Here is a 22,459-nt window from a genome sequence, read left to right on the forward strand (position 1 = left end):
TCCCCCCCCAAGGAGCACCTGATCTGATGTATTTTGACAGAAGCTCAATTGTATTGTCTGTTGTAAACTATACCTATACATGTAAGAGCCTGTTGGACACTCCATTCCAAAACCATGGGTATTAATATGGAGTCCCCCCTCCCATAACAGCTACCACTCCACAAGATTTTGAAGTGTGTCTGTAGGAATTTGTACACCTTCACCCAAAAGAGCATTTGTGTTGGATGACAAGGCCTGGCTCACAATTGGCATTCCAATTCATTTCAACCCGTGTTCAGTGGGGTTAAGGTCAGGTCTCTGGGCTCAGGGGCACAGTCATGCTGGAACAGAAGAGGGCAGAAGAGGGCCTTCCCCAAACTGGTGCCAAGTGGAAGCATATAATTGTCTAAAATGTCTTTGCTTGCTGTATGTACACTGGAACTAAGAGGCCTAGCCCAAACCCCGAAAAACAGCACTATGCATTCTGGTAGGTAGTGTCCTCTTTGCATCCACCAAAAATAGATTATTATCAGTTGTTTCATATAGTGCCATCATATTCGACAGCGCTCTGCACATGGCTCTGTCCATCAAACTTGTTGATAATGTTTCCACTGGTGGTACACTTTACACCACTCCAGCCCATGATTGGCATTGGGCATAGTGATGTTTGGCTTGTGTGCATTTGCATGGGAATGAAACCCCCCCCCTTTAATGAACTTCCTGAAGCATAGTGCTTGTGCTGATGTTGCTTCCAGAGGCAATTTGGAACTCCTGTAGTCAGTGATCAACAGTTATTAGCAATCTCTACTGATCTAGAAGTAACAAAGCAATGGAGACTGGCTGTGATGTCATTTGTGTAAATCTGATCATGGACGAGTTAAGGACAAAGGTTGTATGGCTTACAACTTTTCTGCCTCTTTAGACAACTTGTCAAGCAGTCCAAGTCATGTAATTGTCTATGTGTGTGTTTGTGTATATATATATATATAATATACACACACATTCTATGAACAAGACTTTTGTTAAATTTGTTAACCTGTATGAATGTCTGGAAGCGAGGTGGGAGCCCTAACAAAACAAAATGAAGAACGCTCCTTATTTCTGTTTGAAATTATTTTTTTTCCCCCCTCTCATTCACTCCCTCTCTCTCTTTCTCTCTCTCTCTCTCTGACAACTGCTTCGTTATCTGTGCTTCTCCATCTCCCCTTCTCTGTCTGCATTCTTCTCTCCTCATTAGCACTCTTCAGAGTACTTCAAAAACAGGGTAGAGCTCCACACAGACCATGGGGACCACCTCTTCCCTCATCAAATGGAGAAAGAGCCTGTTCTTGTGGGAATGCATGGAGGCTTAGATAGGGTAGCAGTTGTCAGGGAGAGTGAGAACAAACAATAAATTCAGTTTTCCCCAAATAAAAAAGCTCTCCAAATTTGTCTGAACTGAGAGGGCAGGTAAAGAAATTTGTCCGAATGGTCTTTGGTCCTTGTGTACAAGTTTTATATATATTTACTGATGCCATTAAAAGAGTAGCACACAGACCTTTGTTGTAATCATAAAAAGTTGATAAATTACTGCTTTTCTGTCATAGTGCTGTTTATAACACTTCTACAGTCTTAATTTCAGACCTCTGCAGGCGACAGCTAGATTACTCACCCCACTCAATGTAAACTAACGTGTACCAACAAATATGTTAAGGGCCCACAGTGTTTTGTTGCTTTATTTTTTAAAATTATAAACTTTTTTAAAAAAAATAACTGTTGATTCATCAAGACACAAAGTTAAGATTCCGTGTTTATAGCTTTCATTTTAACTGAGTGGTGTAGAGAACTGTATTTTTAACACCTTATCTCATCCTGATTATTTTGCGCACCACCGTCTTCATGCTGTTGATGTTTTAGTTGGCAGGGTTCTCTGATGGAGGTATTATTTTTCATTTCACAGGATTAAAATGTGGGTAGAGAAGATGCAAAATGACCTTGTAACACTGGCAAGAACAGCAAGTGGTGTAGACCAGCTTGCAGAAGTAAGTAAACAATGCATTAATATTCTCACTTTGATTTCAGGTTGCCTAGCCCAATGTTTTTTAAGTGTATTTGCTGCTTCTTAAACCTCTGGCTTTCCTCATGCTTTTACCGTATATAGTGCTTTTTTTTTCATGTTTTTTTCTTTCTTTCCCAAAGAGAAATAGGGCTTACCTTTGATACCAGTATTAGATGTATAGTCCAACATTTAGTAGTAATGATAAATAATAGATTTAAAAAAAAAGAAAAGAAAATAGAAACACATTTTGTATGTATTATTTGATGACGTCTATCGCTAAACAATACCTCATTATACATATAATTAAATGTCTTGAGTTTGAGAATACTATATATAGCCATGTATTTCTGGAAATTATAGGGCGAAACGCATACATTTTTATACCTTACATTTTTTACAGTTCGTATGCTGGTGTGTGATTGTAATAATGAACAAAAAAAACCCATGAAAATCCACAAAAGTATACCTTCTGGAAAACAGACAACTCAGGGTATTTCATGTGGAGCGTTTGGACACTTGTCATGCAGCCATTTGGCCACTAATCTCTGCCAAATTTAGGAATTCTATTAATTTTCTGAGCTGTTTTTATTGCACAAATGGGTTGCAGACAACTGTAGAGAAATCTACCAAAACTTATTCAGCAGCATCTCTGTAATTTGGAAATATATCACATGAATATTTTTTTAATGGTTGTTGGTCCTGGTATTGCACAACAGACATATTTTTGTTTAGTTTTAATGCGGCTGTGGCAGGGTGGGGACATTTTAGATGATTAAATGCCTTAAATATACAACAGATGCATAATTTAGCTATGGCAGCAGAATTGTTCATGCATGGCAGCCATCTTGTATGAGTATATAGACCAGCTGGTTACACACAGGCACATACTACCACTACTAATGGCTATTCCTGAAAACTCTGTCCTACTTGCCCTTACATGTGTCTACCCTTGTGCCTTTGTAAAGCCACTCTAAAAGAAGAAGAAGGGCTCCGGGTAGCATATTAGGCATGTGTTGTCTATATATTGAAAGGTGCTAATTGTCTTCTCATGAAATAGCAACGGGAAGTATCCAGTACATGTATCAGGATCTAGAGATATCCTGCAGGTAAGGACATGAAAAGGCAGAACAGAATCAAAAAAGTAGAAACAGGTTACAGAATAGAGAATACAGGTTACAGGGACAGGACAAACACAAGATGAGACCAAAATAGGACAGGACACCCCTCTACGGGGGCTCAAGACAGGACAACAGAGTGCAGGGCTGACAAGACTGACCAGGTTAAACATGACGTGGCTGACAAAGTACTCCAATATATCGGTGGGTCCTAATACCAAACCTGCCTAACATAATAACTGATAACTAAAGACTATAAACAGAAGAACTAAGGGAACACATGAATGGACATACCTTAAGCTGGACAAACGGTAAACTAGACTGAAACATGGGTGTGGCACATATAAATATAAAAACAAAGAAAGAAAACAAGACCAGAGACACGGCAAGAAGGAAAACCTGGAGAAACTGGATACTGCCTAAGCAGCCTGGGTGAGCCTTCACTCGGAGTGGACGGTACAACAACATTCTGCAGCAAGAGACTCAATGCTCTTTCTCTTTCAACACAAAGGTGAAGAAAGGATGCAGAGCAACTGGTCTAACAGTAATGTGATCACTGTTATTGGTCATCACAGCGATCGCATGACTCTACCGATTGTTTCTCACTGTGAGGTAGTGCCCTGGAGAGAGAACGGGACAGATGTGGTGAGCATCCGAGAGCACCACTGTATTTTCTATTGGACGTCTCGATACGTCAAAAAGGCAACTTGGGTTGCCTTTTACGCATGTACTTGTACGTCCATATGGTTATGGGGTTAAAATACATTTTTTCAAAATGAAAATAGCAAAAAAATAACAAAAGCACTTACCTGTTGGTCTTGCTACAGCAGCTGCCTTCCTTCTCCACGATCTTACATTTATTGCCACTGATTGGCTGCTTGATGCAGTCAGTGACAGGAAAGTGCTCCAATTTATATCAATGGCAGGACATGCAATACATGTGCACTGGGGTTTGGAGAGTATATCATGTAGGAACGTATGTTTGGCTGAACACATCTCTGGCACGTCATTTAGCTGTGGGGTATGGAATGGGGAAAAAGCATGTGGGGAGATTTTGCAGGGACCACAAACCTATCATATGTATTAATATGCATATGAATGCTGGAGTGTCACTTTAAAGTCTGTTCCCTGTAAAGTTTTTTTCTGTTTTTATAACCAGTATTCGCTTCAGAGAATAAATTTCTCAATTTTCTTTTTCTTCCATTTTTCACACATTTGGATGAACTCTAATGCTAATATTAAACTAGTTCTTTTTTCACAGTATGAGATAACAAATCTGTTGTGTGTTTTACTAGGAATCTATTTATGGAATAAATTCAGTGTTAAAACATAAGAGATGTAGCATGCAATGACCTTTTCATCACAGGAAAACTGCATGAAAAAAACATCTAAGATACTTAAAGTTCTTGAAGTGCTAAAAACTGTAGGCTTCTAAGTCAAACTGAGTGGAGGACTAATTACTGATTCTTAAATCTGGCAGTAGCATCCATCCACTGGTCATATATATAAAGTGATCTACCATAATTATAGAATTAGCAATGCTTCTTTTACGCTTTCCTGAATGTTGGATTTTGAATATACTGTACTATGCAAATCTAAAATAAATATCAAATAATCATGACTTGTTAGTTGCAAGGCATAATGTTAGATTTGTTTTTTTTGTTTAATCTAAATTAAGCTTAACTCAAAGAGACCTTTGGGCTCTGAGTATATTATAGATACATAGTAAATATATAATGTGTCACAGAAGCCCCAAAACACAAGGAACCACTATTTTAGAATTTTTTTGAATTATACTTCTAAAAAAGTAAAATTATCTATAGGGATCTCCAGATGTGAAGTCCCTTGTCAAAATGATGATCCGGGAAATTCATTTTTATAGGAATCTTACTCCTTTGTCTCTGAAAGACTGTCCATTAAGTGTCACATGGGGAGGCCTGCAGCCCAGGCACTTTAGCTCTTAATAAGCTTGGTTGTAAGCCCCGGGCGATAAAAGAAAAGTTGCTTGTACAGTGTATGGGCAACACAAAGAAATCTGCAGGTGAAGTAAGAGGGCAGGAGGGAGTATATATGAATAAGTGAATATGTGTGAATATGTGTGAATGAGTATATGTTAATGGTTGAATGAATAGGTACCTAAATGAGTGAACAAATGGGTATGTATTTATCTATGCGTGGATGTGTAGGGGCAAAGATGGCACAGGCAGTGTGTCAGAGGTGCACAGATGGCACAGCAGGGTGTTTGGTGCCAAAGATGGCACAGGCAGGGTGTTTGGGGGCAAATATGGCAAGTCCTATGCTTCCAATATGGGTGCTGGTCAGGTCCTGTAGATGCAATTTGGGTGCTGGGGCAAGTCCTATGGGTGGCAGGGCTGATCTGTGATCTATGTCTGCAATTTGGGGTTTTCATGCATTATTTGATCTATACCTTCTGTGCTGGGTTTACATGGGAGTTTCAGTTGCGTTATACCTGCAATGCTATGTTTCATGTATTATTGATTTAATCTATACCTACAGATACATGTTTTGAATGTCTTATTCAGTTGCTCCATACGGTTTCCATGTGTTATTTCCTCTACACCCACCTACAAACGAGGTAGGAAAAGAGGTGTGGCACAGTAAAAGAGGGGACAAGTGTCACTGGTGGTTATGACAGGGGAAGGGACACCACGGGGGTGGCCTGCACAGGGTGCCTGAACACCTAAAGCCGGCCCCGATCACAACTCACATGTCCATTTCGGATCACTTGCTGGAACCGCACTGTTTATTTACTATCCGTTCAGTGTAGTGTTGTGCTTTCCCCTGCCCAGTGTGTGGGACGTGAGGACATGTATATTTATTCTTGGTTGGTTAAGAGTTCCCATTTAACGGAATAATCCAAAAAATGTTATAAAGTACCCAATAGCTATGAGGTGTGATTAAATGTTTTTATTTAATCTGTATTTTATTCAGGCTGCCTGTCAGAGTGGTAGGAATATACAGCCTCCAGAGAATGGAGAATCAAAACTAGCACTGCTCAGTACAGACAGCTATTGACTGACCTATATGTATCTTTAGACGTGTTTCCTGAAGCAAATCAGGGAAACATTTAACACGAACAATAAAAATTGGCAAAACAACCGAAAAATGGAAAGAAATGGTAAACCCCAGAGTAGTTTGGATACAATATAATTTAATTGTATTACTGTAAGATGAGAAATATAGTTGTCAAGTTGTCCTATCATAGGATGCTTGAAGATTGGGTAGATATTATTCATGTAAAATAAATTGCATATTATACACGCAAGTACAAATTTTATTATTATTATTTTTATTTCTTTTTGCTCAATGCTTTTTACTCCCATTCAGAAGAAACAGTCTCTCCCTACATGGATGAGGAAGCTGATGCTCTTGTGACAATGCCAGCATTTGTGGTCTGGAAGGATGACCATGAGAGACTAAGGAATAAGAATACTTTCCTTGCACCCCAATAGGGAATCCTGGGGTCTCACTGAGAGTTGAGTAGCTATCATGAGAGTTTGGTGTAAGTTACCACTTGGGAGTCGCATTATTTCTTTTAATGTCTGGAGAAGTACTCGATGGGTCAATGTGCCTAAAAGCGCCACTATTAATGTGGGGATTAATGTACAGGTGATTATTTTATTTTTTTCCCTTCCGAAGTAGCCCATTCTTCTTTCCCCAGGCAGCAGAGAACAAGCTTTAATACCTTCAAGGCTTTCTAGTAGAAGAGTTTCATCCTTGAAATGGCCAAACTTTATTTCTTTCTCTCTAAGTTTCTTGTTAGTCCTTGTACTGATGACCACCTGGACCTTGCTAGAGCCCTTAATTATTGCCATGCTAGATTTAGCTCTCGGATAACTACTGCCTTCTTTAAAATTCAGTTATAACAATGGAAGATGATTTCTTTTTGGTGTTATTTTGCCTTTAATTAAATATAATTTCCATAACGGTTTCATTTGATAAAATGGCATTTGCAAAGGCAGTCAAGGTTAGAGCCATAACTAGGAAATAATTCTAAGACGAAACTTGGCAAGAGTGAGGCAATTTCATGTCCAGCTTATTAATGTTCCATAAAATAAGTTATACTTAAAATGTCATATCCCATATAAACCTTAATTTGATGTTTTTGAACATAAAATTAAAGCCTATTTATCTTACATACAGCTTAGAATCATATATTTTTGCTGTAAACTGATATTTTCATGGGTTGCCAAAAGCGTGATGTTACTTATTTTTTCTTTTCTTTTTAAGAATACAATGAGATATTCTTTGCATTAACTATGAATAATGCATGGTAAGCTTGGCTCTTCTCAGACAGAATGTGTCCGAATGAATGCGGTGAGATGTATTAATCCATCTCTGCTGTCAGTGGCATTTAATGACTCTTTTCAATTTGGCATGCTGGGTATCTGCGTATGTATGCCGCGGGACGATACACACTTTTATTCAATCACCGGTGACTGCCCAACCTATGCTTGGCTTTAGCATTGAAACTAGCAGCACAATGTCCTGGTCTACATGAAAGTCTGCTAAACAAAATAGGGTGCTGGTGTAAGCAGCAACGTGTACCATGTTTAGTTCAGGAACACCTAGCAGGGCATGGGGATGATCATGTTTTTTTTCTCCCTGAAATGTTTTTATCTCTCTATACTATTAGAATTTCTAGTGGGGTATGTAGGATACAAATCAAAACCCCTTCTCCTCCCAGTCTATAGTGACAGTATGGATGATATTGTGGTCTGGCTCAACAAAATAGATACTACTTAGGGATATATACTGTGTTTCCTTATCCTAATTGTATGCTGTTTTTGTTATTATATCAATTTAGTAGTAACCTATAGATTACAGCTATTATTATTATTATTAGGCTACAAAAAATTCAGAAATTACTCTTCTGATACGAGCATTATAGTATATCATTAGCAGTCTTTCTGTACCTTGAAGTAAAGCTTAAAATAACCTCAATAAATGATGGGGATACTAAGTGAAAGTTTGGAAGAATGTTCAGCTTTCATTATTACAGCATGATTTCTAAGATTCCTTTCCATAACATACCAAATTGCCTCAATGCATAATTAGCGGTGGGAATTCCTGTAGGGTATTTGAGAGAGTTGTTGAATTTTCTTTTCTTTGTATTACTGAGATGGGTCATGCTGTCAAGGAATTCATGCAGAAATCTTTGATAAGTAAGATAGTGGAATTTGTCCAAGCCACTGAGAACCAATTAGTTGTTTAATTGGAAGATATTCAGGGGGAAAAAGACAGACAGAGGGTAGTTGGCGATTTCTGTCTCTTTGAGAGAGGGTTAAAATGCATACAATTTATATGAAAAATAGTATACAGAAAATATCTTTATTGTCGTCTGGTACAATAAATTACACTTCTTTTAAGTACAGGGTGTGTGTGTTTTGCCTTTAATAAGTGCATGTACTCATTGTGAAATCTTCATTTCTGGGATATCGTGACATAGTGTACAAAATATGTATAATGTTTGTAAAACAATACTAACTAGTCCCCCTGAGTTAATGTGCTTTACAGCGAATCATTATATACCCTTCTAGAACCAAAACATTAATAGTAATGCATTGTCAAAATACACACCTACGCTGCCCTTACAAATGCTTGCCAGCAGATACATTATATGGACAAAAGTATTAGGACACCTGACCATTATACCAACAGGGACTTTTATGACATCAGATTCTAAATACTTAGACGTTAATATGTAGTTAGTCCATTTGAAGCTATAACGGCTTTCCACAAGATTATATCACTTACAACTGACCATGGAATATCTAGCAGGGATGAATCTCGCAAACTCTTATTCCAAAGGTGGCATCCTATCATGGTACCACACTTGAATTCACTAAGCTTTTCAGAATCACCCATCATTTTCACAAATGTTTGTAAATGCAGACTGCATGGCCAGGTACTTGATTTTTATACACCTGTAGCAATGGATCTGATTGAAACACCTGAATTCGAGGTGTGTCCCAATAATTTTGTCTATATAGTGTACATACATACACGCACATTCATCCTTGCCTTTACACACAAACATCCTGGCTTACACTTGCCCTTGGATATACTTGCCCTATATTTATATGTTTATATACATATAAACACTTTCCAAAAATAACTTAGACAATTTTTTCTGTTCCTTTTTGGCCCATTCGCACATGTCTACATAACAGAGTGCTGGAACAGAGGACCACTATGTTTAGAAAAAATAAAGGGAGAGGGTAACATCTAACCGGCAATGACATATACTATCTAATCCCATCATTCCAGTCAGTGCATGCATGTAAGGGAACAAGTAATGAACTAAATAAAGCACAGATCTATGCTCTTAGGTGGGAAGCCTATCCTTTTTTTATGGTACTGCCCCTAATTAGTGTCTTAGGCAGCCTGGGTGGATGATTGGCAAAGAGAAATCAAGACTTAGTTGTTCTACAGATTAGCCACCTCCGAAGACCTTCTAATGAACTAGTTTTCACCGTTTGTTCCCCCCATTCGGCAACTTTCCTTCCCCCACGTAACAAATATATGCACTGTGATGGGACCGACCTGTACCCCGACTGGGTACTCCCGCCAAACATTGCTTCCTCTTGCCAGGACACCAACAATTAACCCCTTCAGCGCCAGGCAGAACCAGTGTTGTCGATAGAAGGGGGGCGTCGCTGCACTGGAGCTGCCTTGGCACTGTGGCTATCCGGAGCTTAGCTACACAGCGTGGCTATTGTCCTGAAAAGGACAATAAAGGATCATAGCAGCCCACCCCAAACATCAGGCAACACTCATGTTGAGGTGAAAACAGGACTCCTTTATTTAAACCAAATACAGCCCTATATATACAAGTAAGAAAAGGGGCAAGACAAATATCACAGGATCTAATTACCATGTCAGGAAGGAAGTAAATAGATCAAATCCTGCAACACAATATCCAGGGGAAGGACAGAATGACATGAGACATAAATAATTACATTAGTTGGGGATGTAGATATGGAATGATGATAGACATATAATTGGCTTGAGACAGACAATGGCCATGACACAGAGATAACAGGAGCTCACAGGATTAACAGCTACCTGTTGTGAAATTGATAATTAGGTATGCAGCAGTGACACCCCTACAAGGGGTCTTAAGACAAGGGTTAACTCACACAATAACAAGGGAAACACTTCACACCTATACAATCAACAATGCACACAGTGCAAAGACAATCAGCCTTCTTCCTACAACAGGATATCCAGCTGACAATCATCACCCCTCCACCATTGTACTTGACAGCTGGTATGGTGTGTTTGTGCTGATATGCTGTGTTTGGTTTTCGTCAAATGTGGTGCTGTTCATTATGACCAAACATCTGTACTGCGGTCTTGTCTGTCCAAAGGACATTATTCCAGAAGTCTTGTTCAGATGCAACCTTGCAAACCTAAGCCTTGCTGCCATCTTCTCAGAGAGAAGAGGGTTTCTCCTGGCAACCCTTCCAAACAAACCATACTAGTCTTCTTCTGTTTGCACTGTCATGAACTTATTATTATTATTTATTGTTTTATATAGCGCCATCAAATTCTGTAGCGCTGTACAATGGGTAGACAGGACATAACAAGTAGTATGTAACAAAAATTGACAAAAGGTGAGGAGGGCCATGCACAAACAAGCTTACATTTAACATACTAACTGAGGCCTGAGATCTAAGATGTAACTTGTTTTTTTTTTTGAAATTTCTCTGAGTATTGCATGGTCTGACCTTGGGGCAAATTTCCACTTTTTAATACTCTTTTGATGGGCTTTACATTGTTTGGAAATGGCCTTATAAATGGCCGATTAGCAGCACCTGTCTGCTACTTAGCATCGTAATTCCTATGGAACCAATACGTGACTGAGTGTACTTAGTTTTTCACACAGGACTTCTCCATTTTGGTTTTATTTTTGTTGAATAAATCATGACACTGTGTACTATGTCTTGTGTCGTTGTTCATCTGAGATTGTATTTACCTAATTTTTAGATCCCCGAAGGAGCAGATGATTGTTAGGTCCTGATATGTAAAACCATAGAATTCAAAGAGGGTGTAATTTCTTTTCACACAACTGTACATGCTCACACACATAAATATACACATCCATGCTCACATATAGACACACCCATGTCGACACACATACACACACACCCATGCTCACACATGCACATTCATGCTCATACACATTTATGTTGACACACAATTACACATGAATGCTTACAAATTTACACAAAAAACAAAAACTGTCTGCGCTTCTTACCCTAATAAAGTTGGCAACAAATATATAAACATAATATAAATGAGAGGTTTTGGTTATATGAATTGGCCAAAGCATAATTAAGCTCACCCGCCATGTCAAGGCACACTCTCAATAGGGTGAGAACCTACGCTCACCTCCTACATAGTGGGCACACAAAGCAGTTTATACTGCTACCAAAACCTTATTAATGTGTTGGGGGAGGTGCAATTAAACCTCCTCCCTATTAACCCCTGGACAGCAAGCTGCAACCAGACTAATGAGGAGCCAACAACCTCAAATATGTGCAAACAGGGAAAAGAAAAAATGTCGGTGCGCTAAGCTAGTCACAGGCTCAAATAATACAAATGTATAATACGAGGCCTACCAAACAGGTGTAAGCATGCTGCAAAAACAGTGTATTGGCTGTACAATGTATACAAAAAACAAAAACTGTCTGCGCTTCTTACCCTAATAAAGTTGGCAATAAATATATAAACATAATATAAATGAGAGGTTTTGGTTATATGAATTGGTCAAAGCATAATTACAAATTTACACATACAAATTAATTTTTTGTGTGTGTGAAGTTAAATCAATAGCACAAACTGCAGTATCAAATTTGCATGTTGGTAAGATTAAAAAATTTGTCTTTTGCTTCCAACGTGATGTGCTAAATGAAATCATTGGTGTGCCTGGCTACTTGGCAGACCAAATGATCATGGAGAAATAGTGCTGTGTCCTTTATGTGGCCTATTTATTAGGATAATAAAAAGTTTACAACTGATAACGAAATATGGAACACTGCATCTAGAGAATTCTACTTTTGACATGAAAAGGCTGCCTTATTATATACTGGATAGGCATAAAATGTATTAACCCATTCTTGTTTTAGATGTCTTTGGCATACACTATTTACCTAAATTTGTAGTGGTGACGTGTAAATGGTTTTCATGTGTATTTCGTATTGTAGCAAGCAAGCTGTTTCATCCCATCAGCAAATGGTGTGCAAACAATCATACTTAGTATCAGCAGGAAACAATGCCCTTTTGTTTGTGTTCCCAGGCCAGTTCCTTATACTGATTATGTTGTGGTTAGTAAGCATGGTCTACATTAATTAGTTTTAATATGAGTGAAACAAAATGGACCATTAAAAACAACATTTCCATTCCAGTTCCTGACAAACAAAAGGTACTTAAAATAACAACCAGATGTGACCCACAAATTATTTTTTCCCATGGCTTTATTATGTTGATAATGTTGTTATAATAATCATATGAACCCCAAAAGTACAATCTTTATGTAAAGGTACGTATAGTAGGTGCTGTCTACTTCTGTGCTTATATGTGTGTATGTATGTGTGTGTGTGTGTATATATATATATATATATATATATATATATTAGACTTGTGCATTCGTATTTGGGCGCACATGAAAACCCATTAGTTGATGCCAGAGGAGGTCCCTGCTGGCGACCAGTAGACTTACTTTACTCCCATTTCACTTGGTTTGAAATTGTGTCTTGCCTACCTCTCAGCTTAAGCAATGGTGCTATTTGCAGTAATAAGATATGTCGAGAGATTCTTATTAAGGCAATAAGGAAGCTTTCCAAAGGGTGTGTGGTCTAATATGGTCTTCTTTTTGTTTTTATAGATATACTTGAAAAAAACACATTTATATACCGTTGAAGCCAACAATGCGCGGCAGTTGGTGGAAAGTGCTGCCACAAATATTGAAAAACTTTTGATGAACCGCTCCAAAGCACTTGTGGTAAGTAATATCACTCTCACTCACATATATTACAATGTATATAGTGTATGTAAAAAATATAGCTGTTGGTTCGAGAAAATAATGGACTATAATTTAGTTTTAATTACGTAAATATGGGCTGTAAACAAACAATGCGCTTGTCTACAAAACACATATTTTTACTTAATTAAAAAGCTATGTATAGAGAAAGAGGTACATTAAAATTATTTTAGCTTTTTAAGCCACTTATATTCACTATCCATCCTGGAATAATCTCAGAATTAGTAGTAAAACAATCCTTTTAAATGGAACTTCTTTAAATAAGTTAAATGCAGTCTTTACCTCTATCATCCATCTAGTGGATCATTCAGAATCTAAATGTCATTAGCTGAGTAGCTTCTTGGCAGCCGTGCAGTTTCCAACCATGAGAGAGCTTCAATAAATCACTAACTGAGAGAATTTATGGTCTGAAAATAAACAGGTTAAACAGTTTTTTCCTATCTATTGTATTTTTTATGTTTGGTATACTCTGATGCCAGAACCATACATTTTACCAACTTATTAAACTATTGCTACTTTTATTCAGCACCTAAATGAAGATGTTCCCTACTTCAAGTTGTGTTGCATGTTATGGGTCTTTTGCCCAGATGTTAATTTCTGCTTTCTTGTACAAATTTGAGAATTATTTAAGTATCTTTAAGATGTTTTGTTTAGTGATGATTTATCAAATATCATGCTGGAAATGATGCAACAGTTTAGCATCCGTAAAAGAAATACCAGTATATTCCATATCAACTGCTCCACATTTGTCCTGTACTGTTCATTATAGAGATGACCCAGTCTTCAGAATTACATGACTGCTTAAGCCCAGATTCTCCTAAAGACCAAATCCAACACCTTCACCCACCCGACGTAAATAAAGACAAAACTCACTGGTGTGGGTTGGCCACAGCTTTATTAACAGATCCCCCGTAAAAACACAAAATTAACATAACCATTAACAACCCGCCAGCTGCTAGGCCTAAGCCTAGCAGGCGGTTACAAACCACGTGATACCATCAGCCACCCGCTGGACCCGCCTCCCCAAGCCCATTCGGGCGCAGCTTCCAGATGTCACCACTTCCATGCTGACCAAAAAGGGGGGGAATCTTCCGCGCTGTGACTATAAAAAGAACCACAAAGAAACAGAAACAAACACATGCACAATGAAAAGTACAGTACAGTAAAATAGGGAGGGAGGGTGGGACAATGCCTGACCTTAGGCTCCAGGCAGGAAAAGAGGTAGGACTGCCTTTGTCCTGCACTTTTACACCCTAACATGCAACAATGTTGCGCCCCACTAACCAATGAGGGCTAAAGCTAACCTGACCTCCCAGTGACCTGACCTGGGCCAGCAGTCATATTCCCCCTTTCCTTATTTTCCAGGGGGGGCCCTTTGTAGGTTAAATGAGATCCCTTAAATGACCACACTGTGGTGTTACATCACATTTATTTTTAAGAGCAACAGCAGCAGATTACATAGCACTATTACAATGGGGGACAGTGAAAAATAACACATTGTCAAGAAATCAACAATATGCAAAAGATTAACACACATTAAGAACATATTGATTTAGAAGGTGAAGATGACATTTTGTTGTCCATGTATATGTGTTCATAAAACCACACGATTAAACCAAGCTAGGGACATTATACATGCAAACCTGAGACCACATAGCCACATGTAAATTTTAGCACAAAATCTTATATTTTTGGCCTCCCATCAAACTGCTTGTTTGGTTCCCAACCAAATCTTACTTCACAAAATAAAGAGCACTAGCCTTGGGGCAGTCACTAAGTTGTATTAAGCATTTATTTTGTACTAGATTTGTAAATTTATGAACTGACTGGAAAATATCCATGAACAAAAAAAAATGTCTAATCTGGCAGTGTAGTTAGACAGACGCTGACAGCTGTCTTCAAAAGACAGGAATAGGTTGGTGTCATTGTCGCTGTGAAAGGTGCAGTTCATCCAGATGCCAGAACGTCTGCCTTCTCCGCGAGAGATGCTTAAAGTATCTGGCATCTTCTACAAAGCTGCTTTGCCACAGCTGCCACAGTCCTTCACATGTTGGTCAAGTGATAAATGCAAACCCTTGCATTGCCAAGGCACACAGGTGGTATTTTCGAAAACATGTTAATGCAACCATTGCTTTTGCAACTGTGCTATGTAACTGAGGTTATAGACCTCAATTCTTCTACCTTTTATCTTACCTTCTACCTTTTATCTTATTTGTTGCATTCAATATATATATATGTGTGTGTATGTGTGTGTGTGTATATATATATAGATCATGTGTATGACTGAATATGAAACTGGCGCAAAGCCAACCTATTTATTTCTTGAGTGAGAGAATCTGACTTGTAAGCGACAAGGGGGATGTTAAGTCATTGCTGACCTTGCTTTGCATCAGGTTTGAAGCCTGCTAGCCATAATCGGAAATAGCACATCTTCCAGGGATTGATTGTAATAGGGTTGTACAGCTCTGTATGTTAATACTGCAGCCGAAAAGAGCACAGTTCATGAATGATAGCAGATTGTGTGTATGTACTATACATTTTAGAATAACAAAGTGATGTATGTGGTTTCAGAGATGAGCCACGCAGCATTGCTTATTCACTAAAATACTTATTTGATATAAAAGTAACTTTAAAAACGTGTCAAAATAATATAGTGCCAAATTGCCGTCATTACTTAAAAAAAAAAAAAAGTATCTGTAGATGGGAAAAAACAGAACCAGTCCTGCACCAACTGGCCAAAATACTATCTGCCCCCTTCCCATTTTAGAAAACGAATGCAGCCTACAAACTGTCTTCATACCAGGGAACTTCCCAGAGTAGGATACAAAGAACTCAATGGAAGTGGCTTTGTGAAGTGGCAGGCCTAGTCCTACAATGCTATTTGTGGGCAGGAACTACGAAATGGAGCAGGGGAAAGTAGGCAGGAATAGGAGGCACATGGGCAGATTGAGTGTTGCCAAAAAAGAAAACGAGTCCCGGGGAAGCAGGGCTTCACTTGGAGACTCTGAGGTAAACCTGTAAATGTTTCCATTCATGGCCATCTTTCATGCAAGCAGGGTCTAGCCACACACACAAATCTTATTTCAGTTATTTCATTTTTAGTAATAAGCTACTTCCAACCTGTCTTGTTTTTTAGTGCTGTTTACCCTTTACTGTAAAGATATATTGAGCCGGCTTCTGATGATCTGTCCAGGGTAGCTGAAAGCACTAAACAGCCTATGCGCCTACGCTAAGTGCTCATGTGTCATCCATAAGTAATAATTTAATAAACTGCAACAATTGAAATGCATAATATAAATATATATTGTGAGCAGATATCTCGTTTTTAATAGATTATGTGGATTTATTTGGAATATCCAGATTAACAAAATACCATAGAAGCACCTAATCAGGTTCACTGCTTGTGCCTGGGGCTCGTCACCTTGCGATTTAACTCCCTAAATTGCTCAAGACCCATATGTTTCACTGCCTTGCTATCTTCTATGTCTTTATATTCCAAAACACTTTTTTTTTGAGTAGCATACATTAGTATGTATTATTGAAAAGTAATGTTTGCTCTTTAGCATCCCAAGCATCTTTTTATTCTTTCTTCTAAATGTTTTATCAATAAAACGAGAAATGCCTGGTTTTGTGTCACATGACAGTGTTCCTGGCAAAAAATGTGAATAAGGAAAATGTTTACATGATTAAAAGCATTTTGGAAAGGGTTTTGCTGTTCGTCAATACTATTTAAAGTATTGTTTCTAATACTGCTTTTTGAGAACATTTGGCAGAATAGGTAAAGTGGGGATAGGCGAAGTGTTTGTCCAAGGACACCAGTGTCCGTGGCAAGGTTTGTGAAAGTCCATAAATCATCAAAAATGTGTCTACCACAGACCCCAGTAAATGTCCACTATGAGCTATGTTGGTGCCTATCCATGAGGTAAAGCAGTGCAAGCATGGCCATTTAGACCCTATTTTAGTTAGGACACACTAGAGTACCAGTCAGCTTTATAATGGTTATGTGCATCTGCAATATCCTGGATAAGTTTTACATATGAGAGACAATTAAAACCTGTGCTCAATCGCAGGGTTTCTTTTAGCATTATTCCATGGAAAGTACATTTTGGGGTCAACGGTTCTTGCGTGTTGGATAGCATGACAAAGGAGAACATACGTAAAACATAGCATATTTATACATATGTATACAGTATATTAAATTCACAGCCAATGTTTGACAATAAGATATTAAGTCACTTGTGGAAAGTCTCAATGATTGCGACCAGTATCAGGACAGACAGTTTGTCAAATTTGGTGGTGAATCATCTTCACGATAGCTGATGTTGGGATGTTTTTCTCTGCAATGCAAGCCACCAATGGACATCCTGCCAATGTCAGAGAAAACCGTGTAATGTTGGCTCAGAACCGTTGTCTTTGTGTGCTTTGCAGCTAACTAGGATGGAGTGCAAAACATGACTACATATCCATCCCAGCACGCTCCATCAGCAGATCTGGAGGGGAATGTACCAATGCCAAAAGCAGCAAATAGGTTTGGGAAGGAGTGAGAAATTTGTCCAACACCAATCTCTATGTCCATGAGACAGTCCTCCATACTTGGGACTGTCAGCTGAGCTCTCTTTCTCTCTTTAAGATTAAAGTTCATTTTTAAAAATCTTTACAATGACAAACAAGCATTTTTTGACATAAATAATGCTTCTATTCTCCATTAGTAAATCATACTTAACAGTTATGACACCTAGTGCACCTTTTGATGGTAAAGCGACACGAGCAATTACAGATAAAACCTTTTAAGATTATTCAATTTCTGATCCAGTAAGGTAATTGAAATACTTTCTAGCACGGATTTCTTTTTGTTATATCACCATTGAAGCCAGGTTGTCTCAAGGACAGTCAAAAGTCTACATGAAGAAACTGAATTTACTTATTATTAAAGATCCCGTATGTAATTTGCCTTTATATTTATTCTTCATTTTAAATTTTAGGGTCATTTTGTTTTCATACTACATTTAGATCTGATTTCACAGATAATCAAGGAAGAGGTTGTTATAATAATCATTAGCATTTTCTTTGCATATTCCATTCACTAATGGTGAGCTTTTAGCTTAATGCTGTCTGTTAATGTCATGTTACACAGCCCAACAGAGCTTAATTAGTCAGAGCCGCAGGGGAATCTTCTAATACAGTTTATCACTAAAATCAAACTTCATTCTCTTCCAATCCAACATGTCAAAGTAAACAATATTAATTTACATATATTTTTTTTAAGGCAAAAGACCTTACATTTTTTTACAAAAATAATACCAAATACAGTAAATTGCTTGTCATTAACAAAAGCTAAAATTAAAAATAAAATTATTCTTGAAATTGTTTGTCTTTACTATAGCATTCAGACAACTATATCAGTGGCATAGTTTCTGAAACATGAAGAAAGTGTGTCCCACAGTCTGCATTCTCTGCCCTCCTGTAACCCTCTCCCTAGCGACTCTTTGCCTAGGTTTCATCGGTTTCATCTTGCTGTATTGTATCTATTGTAACAATGCTTATTCCGTTATAAACTACAGTGGATACGTTCGAGATTAAGATGCCCCCGACAATCTTACTGCTAACTTTTCAAAGATGATTATGGACATTACCACAGATTCTGATTTGCCCAAGTTCACAAATGTTTGGTGTTTCACTTGACCAATAATGTTAACAATTAAATTGTGCTAGGTACATCACAAAACAGTGCCCCTAGTGGACCAATGACATACCTCGTCATAAAATAAAGCTGCCACTTTCACCCAGTGTCCGATCTTTAAAAAGGGTTCAAAACATTAGACATCTTGTACCCTTCAGGAGATGTCTCATGTAAGGAGATGTTTTGGTCTTCATAACCTCCAAAGCCTTTTTATGTTGCTACACATAAAGTGGGCTTCATTTTTGCAGTGGAACCATTAAGCAAAATTACAAAAAGCATGTTCTCCCATTTTGTGTATATATTATTCCTCATAAGTAAGGTATTATATGTATAAATGCGGTTTCAAATCATACAAAGTCATACATGTCCAGAAAAAGAACAATATATATGTTTGGTGGACATAAAATTATTATTGTTGAAGAAAGACATAGGATAAGCATGTATTTGCTTTGTAAAAGAGCCCTGCTCTTAAGGGGTTAGTGTTGCAAAAAAAATATTTTAATGCTTTCACTACATAAAATGAAACTATTTAAATTAGGTTGAATTAGTTTTCTTCTGACTAGAAATATCTGCAAGCAGTAATATAATATTTCTACTAATTAATGTTCAGCCTCTTTAAAGCTTGCGCAATTTCTTTAGTATCAAAGTGTTGTAAAGTACACCCTGAGAAGATGCTGCTCATTAGTGATAGCTCTCAATGATAATTTTCTGTTTAATGTGTTATAAGTTCTGAGTTTCTTATTAAAACTTCAATCACAGTGTACTTGATTGCAATTATGACCACCATGGGCAATGCATTGTTTTCCCAGTAAATATGACAAACATAATTATAGAGAAACGTAATAGCTTATATATTAGGTTTCATACAGTGATGAAGTTTTGTATGGAAGGCAAAACACATAATTCGCTTTTCATTTTAATATTTTAAACCAATCATCCATAAAAGACTTATTTTTTTTATAGCTTTGCAATGTTGATATGTTTTCATATGAACTATACAGTACCTTTGGGCTATAAAAAAAATCAAAATGTGTTAGTTTCATTCTACCCTTTATAAGATAAAGCAAAATACAAAAAGCTTTTAAAAATGTGCAAAGCTATAACCTGAGATTGATTTCATTTTGAAGTAACCAAGATTAATGACATACCGAAATTCAGACTAAATGTCTGAATTGATGGTGTTTCCATAATTTTATTTCATAGCTAATGATGTGTTTGTATCCATTGGTTATTTGTATGATAGAATGGGACCTGTCTGAGCTATGCGCAGGAGCATCTAACGTTGCCCCTTCCAGCAGTAGGTCAAGGTACATTTAGGAGCTATATGAGGGTTATTGTAAATTAAGATGGTCAATGAAAGGGGTAGGAAACTTTCCACCAAATATGTAGAGAAAAAAGTCATGTATGAAAGTAGGTCCAGTGCTGAGCGATACTTGACCTAATAATACCCCTCTACAAATAAACACCGACACCAGATTTGGATGTAAACAGGCCACAGCATTTATTATATATTTCAAATACTGTATTAGCCAAGAGACAGAACCATAAATATTAAAGCATATTGTAAATAATCCAACATTATGTTACTAATTTAAAACATCATTTAGTAAGCTAATACAGAAATATCAAAAACCGTCCTTGCCAGCCATCCGCCGGAAAAAATTCCCCCGGGTTCTCACCTCTCCCCTCGTCTAACAGAAATCAACATACCTCCAATAAATCAAGTGCTAACCACCAGCCGTCCATAAAGCTTGGTGGGCAAGTCCAACCTTAACACATGAGAGGTTAAGGGAGGGATTGAGACCCAACTCGACTTCCTTTCTCATCCATTTATAATCCCTGACTGGTAAGGACATGACAACAGCCTGCTGTGACAAGAAGAGAAGTTTGGCACTGACTAACCCCTTTGCTAATGACAGACACCCCACACAAATTGCTGCTGGACATTCTTGTTTGCTAGGAAGCCCCAGGAAGTTTGAGGTTTTGCAGAGCCTGCTTGCACACTGCAGTGTTTCCGGTAGGACGTACCATTATGTGTTAGTGGTAATTTTTGTTATTTTGCATTAGCTTCTTTCTCATGTAGCTGCCTCCTTTTGTCAGGAGCACTGGGCAGCCGCAGATTAATGATGGGGCCCCTTATGGGCATCAGTGATGGCAATCAGCTTTCTGCTTTCTTTCATGTGACACGAATCTCTTTTTGTAGTCACATTTTACAGTCCGTACGAGTGGAGGTTACATGGATCCAGTGGCGGAACTACAGCATTGTACAAAATGTCTTGGTATGCTGAAGCATTAAGGTTTTCCTTTATTGGAAGTAAGGGGCCCAACCCATGAAAAACAGCCCCATACTATTATCCCTCCGCTAGGTATTGTTCTCGTAACTCAGACTCGCCCATCAGACAGCCAAACAGAGAAGCTCCTGAGTCCAGCAGTGGTGTGCTTTACACCACCCGATTCAACACTTGGCATTGTACTACATGATATGAGGCTTGTATGCAGCTGCTCGGCCATGGAAACCCATTCCATGAAGCTCCCATTCCTCCCAACCCAAGACAAACTCGAAGAATACACACTAATATTCGCCCGACAAGAACACTGGAATAGTTTTTTTTTTTGTACACAAAGACGAGCAAAAAGATTTGGCCGGGGCCCAAGTCTACTTTTGTCGATATAGTGTATATCAGTGTAGCAACACAAGGACAGAAGCAGCTTCCATGACAAATGTCTTTGTACCACCTCATCTTATGGATACTTGAACATTCTGTGTGGACATTCTGTTAGCCGAGTAACTTTCATGCAGTTCCCAGTCTTCTAATGTGTTAAGCAAGTTGAAGAGTTGCGTCTGGTAGGTAATTACAGGTTCTCAATGGAAATAACAGAGTATTGCCTGCCGGATGGTGCTTGTCACTCTGGTGAGAGCACAAAAGCATATGCAGGCTATGCAGCTTAGAAAGACCCCTCCCTGTGATAATGATACAGCTGATTGTTGGACTGATGGGATCAGAGTAAAAAACCTGATGGGAAGGGTACAAAGCAAAGCAGCAATCACCTTGCTTGTGCAGTTGTGGCATTCAAAGGTAAAGAAATTAGAATAATTGATTTAACCAGGAAAATAGCAACCCATTCTATAATTTTCCTATCTTAGCAAAGAATAATTCAGAACACCAACCGTTTTATTTCCAAACAGACATCATTCTTTTTCAGTGACCTGATAACTTGCTAGTTTAGCATAACCATAACATCCTACACTTACTGGTGGTAATTTGGTCAGTTGTTGAAGCAGTAATTAAATTAAGTGATGTACATCACATGGGATAGTGTTAAGTTGTTATGTGTCAACCCAGGGCAAGCACCCTGAAAATACATAAATAAAAAGTGATCTTGTTTGTACTAGGTAAGTAGTAAGTAGTAAAATGATGAAAGGGTTTCACAGCAAAGCACTTTTAAATGAGCCTCAGTTATTTATTGATGTTTTTATTAAATTGTGATGTGCAGAAAAGTCCCATGCCATTCACTTAGTTTTATTAAAATCCCAAATTAATCAATAAGGATAATGAATATGCATGTACTCTCTCTTA

At 38.0% G+C, this 22,459-nt stretch overlaps 1 protein-coding gene across 6 annotated transcripts in view; it reads left to right on the forward strand.

Moving 5' to 3' along the window:
- LOC149298836 (voltage-dependent calcium channel subunit alpha-2/delta-1-like) overlaps positions 1-22,459 on the forward strand; it is a 248,142-nt gene that overhangs the window by 41,679 nt on the left and 184,004 nt on the right. For all 6 annotated transcript variants that reach the window (XM_089487142.1, XM_089487145.1, XM_089487147.1 and 3 more), the window contains exons 2-3: positions 1,919-2,000; positions 13,046-13,162. In XM_089487142.1, the coding sequence (XP_089343268.1) occupies positions 1,919-2,000; positions 13,046-13,162 (199 nt within the window). The remainder of the gene's footprint in view (positions 1-1,918; positions 2,001-13,045; positions 13,163-22,459) is intronic.

Source organism: Sceloporus occidentalis, unplaced genomic scaffold, assembly GCF_023333645.1.
Source record: "Sceloporus occidentalis isolate IW3139 unplaced genomic scaffold, rSceOcc1.0.p SCAF_31, whole genome shotgun sequence".
NCBI lineage: Eukaryota > Metazoa > Chordata > Lepidosauria > Squamata > Phrynosomatidae > Sceloporus > Sceloporus occidentalis.